Source organism: Lepidochelys olivacea, assembly GCF_965140295.1.
Source record: "Lepidochelys olivacea isolate rLepOli2 genome assembly, chromosome: 7".
Lineage (NCBI taxonomy): Eukaryota > Metazoa > Chordata > Testudines > Cheloniidae > Lepidochelys > Lepidochelys olivacea.
Window position 1 is genome coordinate 30,446,328 of NC_140417.1, and position 12,814 is coordinate 30,459,141.

General features: G+C 59.9%; 2 protein-coding genes across 4 annotated transcripts in view; one reads left to right on the top strand and one right to left on the bottom strand.

Moving 5' to 3' along the window:
• PC (pyruvate carboxylase) overlaps positions 1-12,814 on the bottom strand; it is a 239,704-nt gene that overhangs the window by 12,018 nt on the left and 214,872 nt on the right. The window lies entirely within an intron of this gene.
• Positions 1,489-12,318, top strand: LRFN4 (leucine rich repeat and fibronectin type III domain containing 4). The gene is made up of 3 exons (XM_084634452.1): positions 1,489-2,627; positions 6,794-8,192; positions 10,601-12,318. The coding sequence occupies exons 2-3, from the start codon at positions 6,814-6,816 to the stop codon at positions 11,313-11,315; spliced, it is 2,094 nt and encodes a 697-aa protein (XP_084490578.1). The 5' UTR covers positions 1,489-2,627; positions 6,794-6,813; the 3' UTR covers positions 11,316-12,318.

Below are 12,814 nucleotides of genomic sequence, written 5' to 3' on the forward strand. Positions count from 1 at the left end.
GCCCCCCCCCCGCTGTAATCCCCATCACACCCAGGCCTAACCTTGCCCCTGTTCGTCTAAGTGAACATCTGTTCAGCATCTGGCTGGGAGGAGAAAGACTCAGAGCCCCAGCTGGCATAAGCCAGCACTCACTGGGGGGGGCTGGCAGAGAGTACCTTCCCCTGCACAGCTCTGCCAATGCCCCTCAGTCCTGACCTGCAATGCCCTGCCCTGGGCTTCCCCCCACACCCCGCTCTGCCAATGCCCCTCAATGCTGACCCGTCACCCCCTGCCATCCCAGCCCCAAGGTCTGCAGGGGGCATGTGTGAAGTTTGTCCATAGCACAGAACTGCTGGGCTCTCTGGTCCCCAGGACACGACAGGGACCCCTGGGCTCTGCAGCTCATAAACTCCAGACTTAGAAATGTGAATTGTGACAGGAGTCAGAAGCTACGAACCTGGAGGGAAAGCCCAGCTCCCTGTACTGGGGATCGAGGCGGCTGCAAACAGCCGGGTATTACAGGGTATTGGAAGGGGGTCAGTAAGGTCTAGTGGTTAGAGCGCAGCAGGGCTAGGAATCAGGATTCCATTGCCAGTTCTGAGGGGGGGGGGGTCTAGTAGTTAGAGTAGAAGGGGCTGGGAACCAGGACTCCTGGGTTCTGTTTTTGTGATTGGAAGTGTGATTCTGATTCCCTTTGTCCCTGCTCTAACCATTAGCCTCCACTCCCTATCTGCAGCTGGGACCAGGCATCAGCGCCCTCAGCCCCTCACCTGGCGAAAAGGGACCATGCACCACCATTCCCACCCGCCCAAGTCCAACTGACAACCTCCCCCACCCCATCCTGGTATATGGGGACCAGCACCAGCCTCCACTCCCCATCCCTCTCTTCCCCCAGCTCCAGCTGCCAGCCTTGCACCCCCCTCTCCCTTCTGACCCCCCCTCCTGATGTACGGTGACCGTGCAACATCCCCTGCCCCCTCCCCAGTGAAAGGGGACCTTGCACCAGCCTCCCCTCCCCTTTAGCTACAGCTGCCAACCCCCTTCCCCGCCTCACCCCACTCTTGCCCTCCAGCTGCCACCTCCCCCATCCTGGTGTATGGGGCTCATGCATCAGCCAGCCCACCCCCACCTGCCCTATCCCACCAGCTCCCAGTCCCCTTTCTCCACCTGCTGATTTGATTCCCCCCCCCCCGCATCCTGCTGGAAAAGAACCGTGCACCCCCCACCAAGCCTTGCCCCCCCTCCCCGCACGGTGCAGAGGGACCATGCACGACCCCTCCCCCCCCCGCCAGCCGGGAAGGGGCAGAGCTGGCGCCGTGCGGGGAGGGGAGGGGAGGGGAGGCCGGATCCTCCTCGCAGCCCTCCCATCCCCCACCCCGCGGCACAGCTCCGGCGCCCGGGCAGGGACCGGAGGGCGCGCGCGGTTCCCACCTCCCGCCGCCGTCTGCAGGGGGGGGGGGGGGCGGCGCTGGGGTTTAGGGCTCGGCGCCAGGAAGCGGCGGGTCGGGGTGCGGGGGTGGGGGGCAGCCGATGCCCCTTCGCCCCCAGCGGACCCGTGCGCCCCAGAACCGGCCCCAAGGCGGGTGTGGGGAGGGGATGGGCCCGGGGGAGCCCGGCCGCTGCGGGCGATAGAACCCGGGCGTGTGGCGAGTTTGGAATAGAACCCAGGAGTCCGGGAGACAGAGACGGGGTGGGGGTGGGGGTGTGCTGTCCCCTGCCTGGGACCGAGCTATAAAGGGATCGCACCCCTGAATACTACAGCGGATGGGACCCAGGCATCCGGGAGGCTGCGTCTCCACTGCCTGGAGCTGACAGCGGACCATATTCACGAGGACCCCCCGAGGATAAAACCCAGGCGTCCGGAGACTCAGTGCTGGGGGTGACCATCCCCCCTTCCCGGATTTATAACTTGATTAGACAGCACGGACTGAACCCACCTCCCGGTGGATAGAACCCAGGCGTCCGGCGAGTGCCCCCAGAGTGGATCTAGCCCGCGCCCGGTTACTGGATTGAAAACGGATTGGACCCCCCCCGCCTTGCCGGGGGACAGAATCCAGGCGTCCGGGGAGCGGAGAGGGGGGCTTTAGGAAGTATATGTAACCCCCTGCCTGGAGCTATAACTGGATTGGATAAAACGGATTGCACCCCGGGTGGATAGAACCCAGGCGTCCGGGGGGCAGAGGGGGTGCCCCCCAGAGTGTACATGCCCGACCCCCCTCGGATATATAACCGGATTGCACAATATCGATTGCACCCGCCACGCCGCCGGCGGAGAGAACCCAGGCGTCCGGCGATGCTGGGGGGAGTCTGCGCTGGTGCTGCAGGGGGCTGCTAGCCGTGGAGGGCGCTCGGATCTGGCCGCACTCGCGTAGCCCCGTTCATGCCACCGCAAGCCCGGCACAAGTTGAGCCGCGCCGCAGCGGAGAGGAGCCGCCAGGGGAGAGAGGGGCCTGCTGGCCCCCCGGGGCCGGGGGACGGCTGGGATGGGGGGCCCCTTTGGCCAGGGTGACTCCGGTCCCCGGGCGTGAGCAGCCCGCAAGGACGCGCGGAGGTGGCGTGGGGGGAATCGCAGTCCCGGGGATGAGCCAGGGCGCGGGTGGGGGGCCCGGAGACAGGAGACGTGGCCCCCCCTAGAGACAGAGCGCAAGGTAAAAGCATCGGCCGCTGTGCATGGGGCGGGGGGGGGGAGGCGTCTGGGGAGGGGGAACTGGATCGGAGCTTGGGGAGGGCGTGTGGGGGCCTGAAACGGGGCTGTGGATCAGGGACGTGGGGGCCAGGAGGGGAGCTGAAAGGCCTGGAGGGGTGAGTGGCTGCGGGCTGGACCGGAGGAACCTGGAGGGGCTGCAGAGGGGCTGCGAGGGAGCAGGAGGGAAGCTAGGCGGAGGATAGGGGGTTGGATTGGGGCTCTGCACGAGCTAGGCAGGAGCTGGGGGGCTGGACTGGGGCAGTAGGGGGAGCTAGGCAGGAGCTGGGGGCTGGAAGGGGCGATGAGGGAACAAGGCAGGAGCTGGGGGGGCTGAATGTTTCTCATTACCTGTCAAAGCACTGGTTGAAGGGCACCAGAGGGTGTGTGCAGGGGAGGGGAGGAACAGTAGAGATCCACTCCCAATCTCACCCCCCGCCCCGAAACAGGGGTGCTGCTGGCCCCTCTGGCTAAGGACAGAGCCTGTGGGTGGGCTGGGTACAGAGGGGAGGAGTTTCTGAGGGGGGTGGAAGGAAGCAGTTACCTGCCAACTTCCCGTCCCCCACCACAGGCCCCATCCCGGTCAGAGGCTGCCAGGGATGGGGGCAGCTGGTTGTAGTGACCCCACCCTTCCAAAGAACAACACCCCACCCACAGCAGAGCTGGACACAGCTCCCCTCACCCACCAACAGGGGGCATCCTGCTGCCCACGCTGGTGCGGAGGGGCAGTTTGGTCCAGAGCAGTGGGTGCCTGGGGGAGACATGGACAGACACGTCACTCTCCCCCAATGGCGGACACACACACACCATTGAGCCCACACCTACTCACTCGCATAAGCCCACCCAGATAAGCGCGCAGATACTCAGAAGGGTGCACCTGGCAACTCGTGCAGAGCCGTGAGCACACACCAAAACCCCAGCTCCTCCACACCCACAGGACCCCCAGAAATAAATAGCCGCAGACAGAGCAAGTGTCTCGCACCCTCCCTCTTTCCCAGAGCCAGGAATAGAACCCAGGCATGCTGGTTGCCAGTGCCACCCTACGCCAACCCCCTAGACTCCATCTGAAAGCCTGCTCCCTGGGTATATTCTCCCAGCCAGGCCTCCGGTCAGTCTTTGAGCCCTCTGACCTGGGAGCAGGTACAGTTCCCCACCCCTTATGTTTCTGCTGGCTCTGCCAGAGCTTATGTACCATCAGGAGAGCAAAGAAGGTGACAACTGTGCCTCCCTTTGGAAGGACCATGAGGGATCTGGGGCAAATAGAATTGAGGAGTCCTGGCTCCCAGCCCTCCCTGCTCTAACCACTAGAACCTACTCCCCTCCCAGAGCTGGGAATAGTGTTTGGAGCACAATCAGGTGAGGATTCGGGACTCTGGGTTCTATTCCCGGCTCTGCCACTGACCTTGGACAAGTCCCTTTGTTGCTCTGTGCCTCAGTTTCCCCTTAGCAAAATGAGGAGAGTAATTCTCACTCCTGCTTTGGGAATTACTCAGGGATCTGCTGGCCCAGCAAACTCTGGATTGACACCTGTGTGTGTTAATGCTTTGACACCAATAATTCTCTTCATGGGGGTGCCCCGTAGACACGCTTTTGGGTCTCTTTGGCTACAGATTTCCCCCTAAGCCCCAGTACAAACACTGCCAGAAATCTCTTCCCTGCCTTTCTTCAAATGCACTGGAAACAGGATTATGAATATGTTTATCCAGCCCTTCCCCCTGCAGCCTCCATGTTCCAGCCCAGGTCATAGGCAAGAGCGAAATTGACTAGAAATGCAAAGAGAAACTGACTAGTCTCTTTCATTGTTGGGAGCTGAGTGAAATAGAGGACTCAGGAGTCCTGACTCCCAGCTTCCTGTTCTTAGTGCTACACCACACTCCCTCCCAGAGCTGGGGAGTGAACCCAGGAGTCCTGACCCCTAGTCCCCTCCTTTCTCAGCATCTGTGGTAGGAACTCCACTTTGATTATTTGAGGGATCTGTTTCTGGGGCATATGAGGGGCGTGTGGAGTTGGCATAAAGTGGGGGGATGGGAGGGGAGCTCAGGGAAAGGGGGAGGGGAGGGAAAATGGCTATTTCTGGTTTACCCAGTGGTTATCTGAAGCCCTGACATGATCCCTCTAAAAAGACAAGGTGGGTGAGGTAACGGCTTTTATTGTTGGGGAGAGAGAAGCTTTCAAGCTACACAGAGCTCTTCATGTCCCTCTACAGCAGCTCTGTGACTGTTCTCCCTGCACAGTGCTGTGTCCCAGACCCCCCCAGCCACAGTTAGCCAAGCAGCCTGGAGCAACTCCATCCATGCACCAGGAGCTCTGGAGAAAGATGATCCTGCCTGACCCCCCCCCCCCCCGCCCCACCAATTATATGCCCATGTCCCTGGCGTTATCAGGGTGACCTGAATGCTGGCGCTTATTAAATCAATAACTTCCCTTGGCACTACCCTTCAGACAGAAAGGGATGTTGCACAGGAAATGGAGTGCTGGCGGGCTCCCAATCACCTCTGCGTTACCCTCCTACACCCCACTGCCCCTCCCAAACCTGGGATAGAACCCAGGAGTCCTGACTCCCCCTCCCGATCTAACCACTGTACGTAGAATGTAAGTTCTTTGGGCCATGGCCTGTCAGGACTCCTGGCTTCTATCCCCAGATCAGGGAGGAGAATAGTGTCTGTCTGGTGGCTAGAGGGGGGTGGGGGGAATACTGGAAGCCAGGATTTCTGGCTCCCTTCAGGAGTAGCAGCCATATCTGCTGTCCAGAAAACCAGTTCATCCTCCTCAGCCCTCCTCTCTCTTCGCCCCTCCCAATTGCCTGGCTGTGCGGGGGCTGGGGGGGGGAGTAGCTCATGAAACAGTGTGTCCAGTGGGGAGGATGCTGGGCTCTGGGACGGATGTAGGAACCAGATAGATCTTTAAAAATTCAGTGGCTGAACTATCAATCTGGCTGGTTCCCTGTCTGCGGCACTGGGCGGTGGTGGGGGCGGCAGGATTATGCGGGGGGAAAGGTGAGTTGCACAGAGAACACAGGCCAGGGGGACTGGGGAGGGACCCTGTCAGCGAGGGAAGGAGCTGGCGTGGGGAACACAGGCTGGAGTGGGGAATCTGGGAGGGATCCAAGCCTGGGGGAGATGGCTGGCATGGGGAGTGCAGGCTAGAGGTGGGGAAGGGATCCCAGCAGCGGGGGAGACCCCCTCCACTCCCAGAACTCAGCGCTCCTGACTCCCAGCTCCTCCAGCTCTAAGACGCCAGACCTCACTCCCCTCCGAGCGCAGAGAACAGAACCATAGGGTTCTATAGGCCACAACAGAGACCACAGGCCCTGGATTAGTTCCTAAGCACTTTCTATGGCCCCAGCTCCTGGAGTCATGGGACTGTACTAGAACTGAAGCTTCCATTTCTCATCCTTGTGGTTGGGGAGAAAAGTTGGAAAACAAAACCCAGGTGTAGCTGTCCCAGCCATACCTGCCTGAGTCTGCAGATAGCCTGAGCCAATGGCTCCAAGACAGGGGAGCGGACCTGGGCATCTCAATCCCCACTGCTCTGGGGGTTCTACCAGTTCCACCCAACCTAAGCAGCCATACCCCAGTTAGTAGGGGGCCTGCTGGCAACCCATCCTCCCTGTGCAGCTGTCACTATAAATGGGGCCAGGCCACACTGCACAGGTGGGGCCACTGTTTGTGAAAGGAGCTACAGTGCAGGGTTGGGGGCCATAGGGGATGGGACTGCAGTGCAGGGCGAGACCATGGTAGGTGGGGGTTGCGCTACAGACAGTGTTTGGAGCAGGATTACGGTGCAGGGGGTACAGCCCTGGTGAAGGGGTGTGGGTATGGTGTGGGGGTGGGGTCATACAGGAGGGGTGTGATCATGGTGTGGCAGGCAGGTATCTGATGCAGGGGTACCGCCCTGGTATCGAGCCATGATGCTGGGGCGTGGCTGTGGGATGGAGTTGGGGCTACAGTGCAGGGGTGTGGCTATGGCATGGAGGTGGGGCTCACATAGAGGGTGGGGCTATGGTATGAGGGCTGTAGCCCCATGCCGCAAGCTGCCTATACCCCCTAGACCACCTTTTCCCCAGGTCCCTGCTCTTGGCTGACCTTCGCTCACTCCATTCTCTGATCCCCTCTCTCCTCTGCCTCCCAGGCACTGCCGACCCACCAACCATGGCTTGCCTGCTGCTGGTGCTGCTTCTGATGGCAGGGACCCTGGTGTCCTGGGCTGCCTCCTGCCCCTTCCACTGTGTGTGCCAGAATCTCTCCGAGTCACTAAGCACCCTGTGTGCCAACAAGGGCCTGCTCTTCATCCCAGCCAACATTGACCGGCGCACAGTGGAGCTGCGCCTGGCCGACAACTACATCCGCGTGCTGGAGCCCCAGGACTTCCTCAACATGAGCGGCCTGGTGGACTTGACCCTCTCCCGCAACACCATCGACAGCATCCGGCCCTTCGCCTTCGGTGACCTGGAGAGCCTGCGTTCCCTGCACCTGGACAGCAACCGGCTGACGGAGATCGGCGAGGAGGCCCTGCGCGGGATGCTCAACCTGCAGCACCTCATCCTCAACAACAACCAGCTGGTGAGCATCTCGGCTGCTGCCTTTGACGACTTCCTGCTGACGCTGGAGGACCTGGACCTGTCCTACAACAACTTGCGCCGCGTCCCCTGGGAGGGCATCCGAGGCATGCTCTGCCTGCACACCCTCAACCTGGACCACAACCTCATTGACTCCATCATGGAAGGCACGTTCTCCGAGCTCTACAAGCTGTCCCGCTTGGACATGACCTCCAACCGGTTATACACCCTGCCCCCTGACCCGCTCTTTGCCCGCTCCCAGACAGGCGTCATCAGTCCCACCCCCTACACTGCCACCATCATGCTGAGCTTCGGGGGCAACCCCCTACACTGCAACTGTGAGCTGCTGTGGCTGCGACGGCTGGCACGGGAGGATGACATGGAGACGTGCGCCTCGCCGCCCCACGTGGCTGGCCGCTACTTCTGGTCAGTGCCCGAGGAGGAGTTCACCTGCGAGCCGCCCCTCATCACCCGTCACACGCACAAGCTGTGGGTGCTGGAGGGCCAGCGGGCCACCCTGAAGTGCCGTGCCATCGGGGACCCTGAGCCAGTGATCCACTGGGTGTCACCGGATGACAAGATCATCTCCAATTCCTCCCGGACCGTCTCCTTCCGCAATGGCACCTTAGATGTGCTGGTAACCACAGTCCGGGACGACGGCCCCTACACCTGCATCGCCATCAATGCAGCGGGTGAGTCCACAGCCCTGGTGGACCTCAAGATTATCCCTTTGCCCCATCAGGGCAATGGGAGCAGTGGCCCAGTGCCGCACCATGACCCGGGCTCCTCCGACATTGCCACCAAGACAGCGGCCAACACCACCGACTTGGGGGTGGGTGAGAGGAGTGTGGAGGTGTCCGATGTGACAGCTGACTCAGCCTTGGTGCACTGGGCTGTAGACAAGTCGGCCCCCACTGCCTGGATGTACCAGATCCAGTACAACTGCACCGTGGATGACACTCTGATCTACAGGTAGGGGGTGCCGCAGCAAGGATGAGATTGGGGGAGTGGGTGGGGATGGATGCCATGGCACAGGAGGCTCCGGGAAGAGAGACCATGCTTGGTCGTGCCCCAGCCACATCACTGGACCACTGAGAGCCTTGAGTAGGGGTGTGTGGCTGCATTGCATTGCATTGCATTGCATTATTCTCCAGGGAAGGGGGTGTGCCTGGAACACATGGCACCACGGATTTTCTCTAACATGGGGAGTGGCCATAGTACACAGCATTATGGGTATTCTGCGGGAGGCATGGCTGGGCCACCCTGCGTTATGGACACGCCTGTGTGAAGCTTATGGTTAGAGCAGCCCTGGGGTTGTTCTGACTACTCCGGGGAAGCAGAGAGAGGGCTTAGCTGTGAATTAGTCTCTCTGCTCATGTGGCACCCAGCTGCCAATCCTGCCCGGGTTCTGAGTCCTGTGTCCAAGCCCAGAGGCAGCTGGCAGGGACTCCTGTACGAACAGCTCCGTGCCCCAACCCAGAGGTGGCTGCATCTCAGTGCTGGGTGAGGGATCCTTGTATAAACAGCCCCCACGCCCCAACCCAGAGGAGGCTAAATCAGCACCAGGAGCTTGTTGGAGTGGCAGCGGCAAGTCCATTGGCAGCAGACGATGGGGGTCGGGGGGTGGAGAAGGCCATGCCATCCCAGTGGTTTAGGCTGAGACTATTAAAGTTCAGGCTAGAGATGCGAGTAGGGGCTAGACATGTGGGGGCGGGGGCAAGAAAAGGGCAGCAATGTCAGGGGTGGGTCTAGATGCAGGGAACCTAGGTTCAGAACTGCTGGGGGTGGGGAGTGTGGTCTAGTGGTTAGGGCAGGGGACTGGGAGCTAGGACTCCTGGGTTCTATCACAGCACCCCTCTCTGTGCCTCAGTTTCACCCTCCCTCTCATTGCCTATTTAGATAGTAAGCCCTTCCCCTATTTTGTACGTAGAGGTGACTCAATCCAGGTCTGAAAGCCCTTATAGTGGGAGGAGACTTTGGAGGGCAGAGGGCTTTTCAACCAGCCAACAAAGGCAGATCAAGACCCCATGGCTGGGAGCTGAAGCTTGACAAACTGAGGTTAGAAACGAGGCCATTTGTAACAAGGAGGGGGATTAATGACTGGAATAGCTGACTCAGCGATGGGTGGATTCCCCAGCACCTGAAGGCTTTTCCAAAGCACCTACATGCCTTAGGAATTTAAGTCCCTGTTCAAAAGTGAGGTGGGGTCTGCACTCCAGAGGCAGTGTGGCCTGTTGGTTACAGCCCTGGACTTGGGACTCAGAACTCCTGTATTGTATTCCTGGCTTGGCCACTGACTGACCCTGGCCAATGACACCCCCCTGTGCCTCAGTTTCCCCATCTGTAAAATGGGGATAGGATACTGACCACCTTTGTAAAGTGTTTGAGCTCCAGGGATGAAAAGTGCTGGATAAGAACTAGGTGTTCTTATGAAATGATTCTGGGGAGGCCACATCTTGAAACACCTTAAAGGGTCCTGAGTGTCGGTGGTAGGTACTGAGCAATTTTTGGAAACCCTTTTGGGAGTCTCAGTATGCACCCCCCAAATCACAAATCACTTGAGGCCTGTTGTTGAAGCTGTTTGGGTGAGGGCCCCTGACGCCCTTGCTTGGCCAGAAATGACAGAGCAGGAGAAAGAGCTGAATGCGTTGGTTGATCACAGGATGACTGTGAACCACCATGAAAACCAAAGCGATCCTAGGCTGGCTCGGGATTTCAGTTGAGGTAGGGAAGTATTAATGCTCCTGGCCGAGGCACTGGGAAGAGCTCAGCGGGAACACCGTGTGCAGTTCTGGTCACCCGTGTTCTAGAAAGATGAATCAAACTGGCCCGGTGCAGAGAAGGGCTCCCAGGCTGATCAGGGCAATGGGGAGCTGATCTTACGAGAGGAGACTGAGTGAGCTGGGCCTGTTTAGCCTGGCTGGGCGAAGGCTGAGAGGGGATCTGCTATCTGAAAACACACCAGGGGGTAACCCCAGGGAGGGAGAAGAGCTACTGAAGCTAAAGGACAGTGTTGGCACAAGGACAAATGGGGACAAACTGGCCAGGAATCAACTGAGACTGGAGCTGAGAAGATTTGTGACCAACAGCGAAGGGAGGGTCTGGAGCAGCCTCCCAGGAGTAGCAGTGGGGGGCAAACACCCCACTCATTTGAAGATGGGGCTGGATATGTTTCTGACTGGGATTCTATGCAGGGGTTGGGTTGGCTGCGATAGCAGAGACTGGACTCAGTGACCCAGGAGGCTTCTTCTAGTCCTGGGTGTTATGAGCAGCAGATCTGGGGCTGGATGCAGGCAAGGCTGGGAGATTCCCCAGCCTGGGGGGGTCAGCGGGGCTGCTCAGAATGGTTCTTTACGCTCCCTAAAGTCTCTCTCTTTCAGGATCATCCCGGCCAGCAGCCACCACTTCATGCTGAAGCACCTAGTCCCAGGCGTGGACTACGATCTGTGTGTCCTGGCCATCTTCCATGACTCAGCCACCTCGCTGGCTGCCACACGCCTGCTGGGCTGTGCCCAGTTCTCCACGGAGGAGGCGTACCCGGACTGCCACTCGCTCCACGCCCACTTCCTGGGGGGCACTCTGACGGTCATCGTGGGGGGCATTATCGTGGTGACCCTGCTGGTTTCCACCGTGGTCATGATGGTGAAGTATAAGATCTGTGGCAGCACCCACCCTGGCATGCCCAACGTCTCCAACACGTACTCACAGACCAATGGCGGGCAGCCAGGGGTGCCCAATGGGATGCTGCCGCAGCGGGGTCCTCAGCTGGAGCGGGGGCCGAAGGCGCAGCGCCGGAGGGCGAGGGGCAAGCCCACCCGGCAAGAGGCACCAGACCCCAGGACGGCAGAGGGGGTGGTGGCGGGCCAGTGTGACCAGCCAGACCTGGGGACCTCCAAGGCCAAGCGGAGCTGCTCGTTGGACATGGGGGAGATCTCCACCAGTGCCTGCTATGGTTATGCCAAGCGGCTGAGCATCATGTGGACCAAGCGCAGCCAGTCAGTGCACGGGATGCTGGCCAGCTGCGCGGCTGAGGGGGCGGGCAAGGGGGGTGCTGCTTTCGCCAGCACGGAGGAGCTGGAGGAGAGCGTGGTATGACGCAGGCGGGTGGGAGCGCACCGCACTGGAGCAGCTGGCTGAACGCCGGGGATGGGACAGCTGAGCCAGGCGAGGAGTGCCTCTGAGCTGACACGGTGACACTCCATGGGATGTGGTGACATGGCAATGTGCAAACCACCCCGGCAACCACCTCTCTGAGCTGGTGACACTCCAGCCAACGTGGCAACCCCGATCCGACCCGGCGACACTTGAGCCAACGCGGTGACCCCTGATCTGACACCACCAGGCCAGGGACAGCACAACAGCCCCCCTCCGACACTGGATTTTCCCCAGGGAGAGTGCCCCGTTGGCCAGAGACAGAACCCTACATGGTTGGAGGTGGGTTTGGGTTTTGCCATCGGACCTGGTTTGACTTGACACCTGAGGCTGGGAATGTCTGGAAACCCCCGGCTCTTCCTGCTTGCGCCCCCACCTTGATGCACATGGTGTGAGACACACAGATTGGAAAAGGAGAGTTAGGGGGGAATTGGTGCTGGATCAGAGAAGGGGGGCCTGGACAGGCAATCAGTACCAGATCAGAGAGGGGGTGGGCTTGGATGGGGGATTGGTACTAGAATGGAGAAGGGGGGTCCTTTACAGGGAATGGGCCCCAGATCAGAGAGGGGGTGCCTGGACAAGACATAGGCTGTGGATGGGAGAGGGGCCCGGATGAGGGAAGGGCTCTGGATTGGAGAGGGGCCCGGATGGGGGATGGGCTCTGGATTGAAGAGGGGGATGGGCCCTGGATTGGAGAAGGACCTGGATGGGGAATGGGTCCTGGATTGGAGAGGGGCCAGGATGGGGGATGGGCTCTGGATTGGAGAGGGGGCCCGAAGGGGCATAAAGACTGAATCGCAGAGGGTGCACCTGGATGGGGAATTGGTACTGGGTTGGGGGGCTGGATGGGAAATCAGTGCCAGACTGGACGGGGAATTGGTACCAAGGATTTTATGTTTTGGTTTTGTTTTTAAAATCATTTGCCTAAATAAATAAATAAACCAGAGTCACTGAGAGTGATGGGTTTGTGAGCACTGGCCCTCTGCCCCACTCCAGAGGCTGCTGCATCTCTGCACCAGGTGGGGAAATCGCTGTATTAACAGCCTGCTGCAGCAGCTCTGCCTGTAACTAAGTGTAACTGATGCAGTGATGTGCCGGGAGCCTGAGCCCATGCCCTGAGAAGGGAGAGCTGCCCTGAGTGTGCGTGTAATGTGTTGTTGTGGGTCACCAACCCACACTGGGTGCCTGGCAAGGGCATGAGACTGTGGGAGCTGGAATGGGGGGAGGGGCTGTGGGGAGCTAGACTTTGAGAGCTGCAGCTCCAGACCTTGACATTTCTACACAACACGAATTGCCACGGCAACAACAGCCACATTAAAGAGCCTGTAGCCTTGAAAGTGAAAGATTTCCTGGGCGCCTCACAGCTGGGGATGGCAAGGTGAGAGCGTCTTGCTGCAGAAGAGATGCACCTTCCTAGAGAGATCATTAACTCCCCCCTCCCC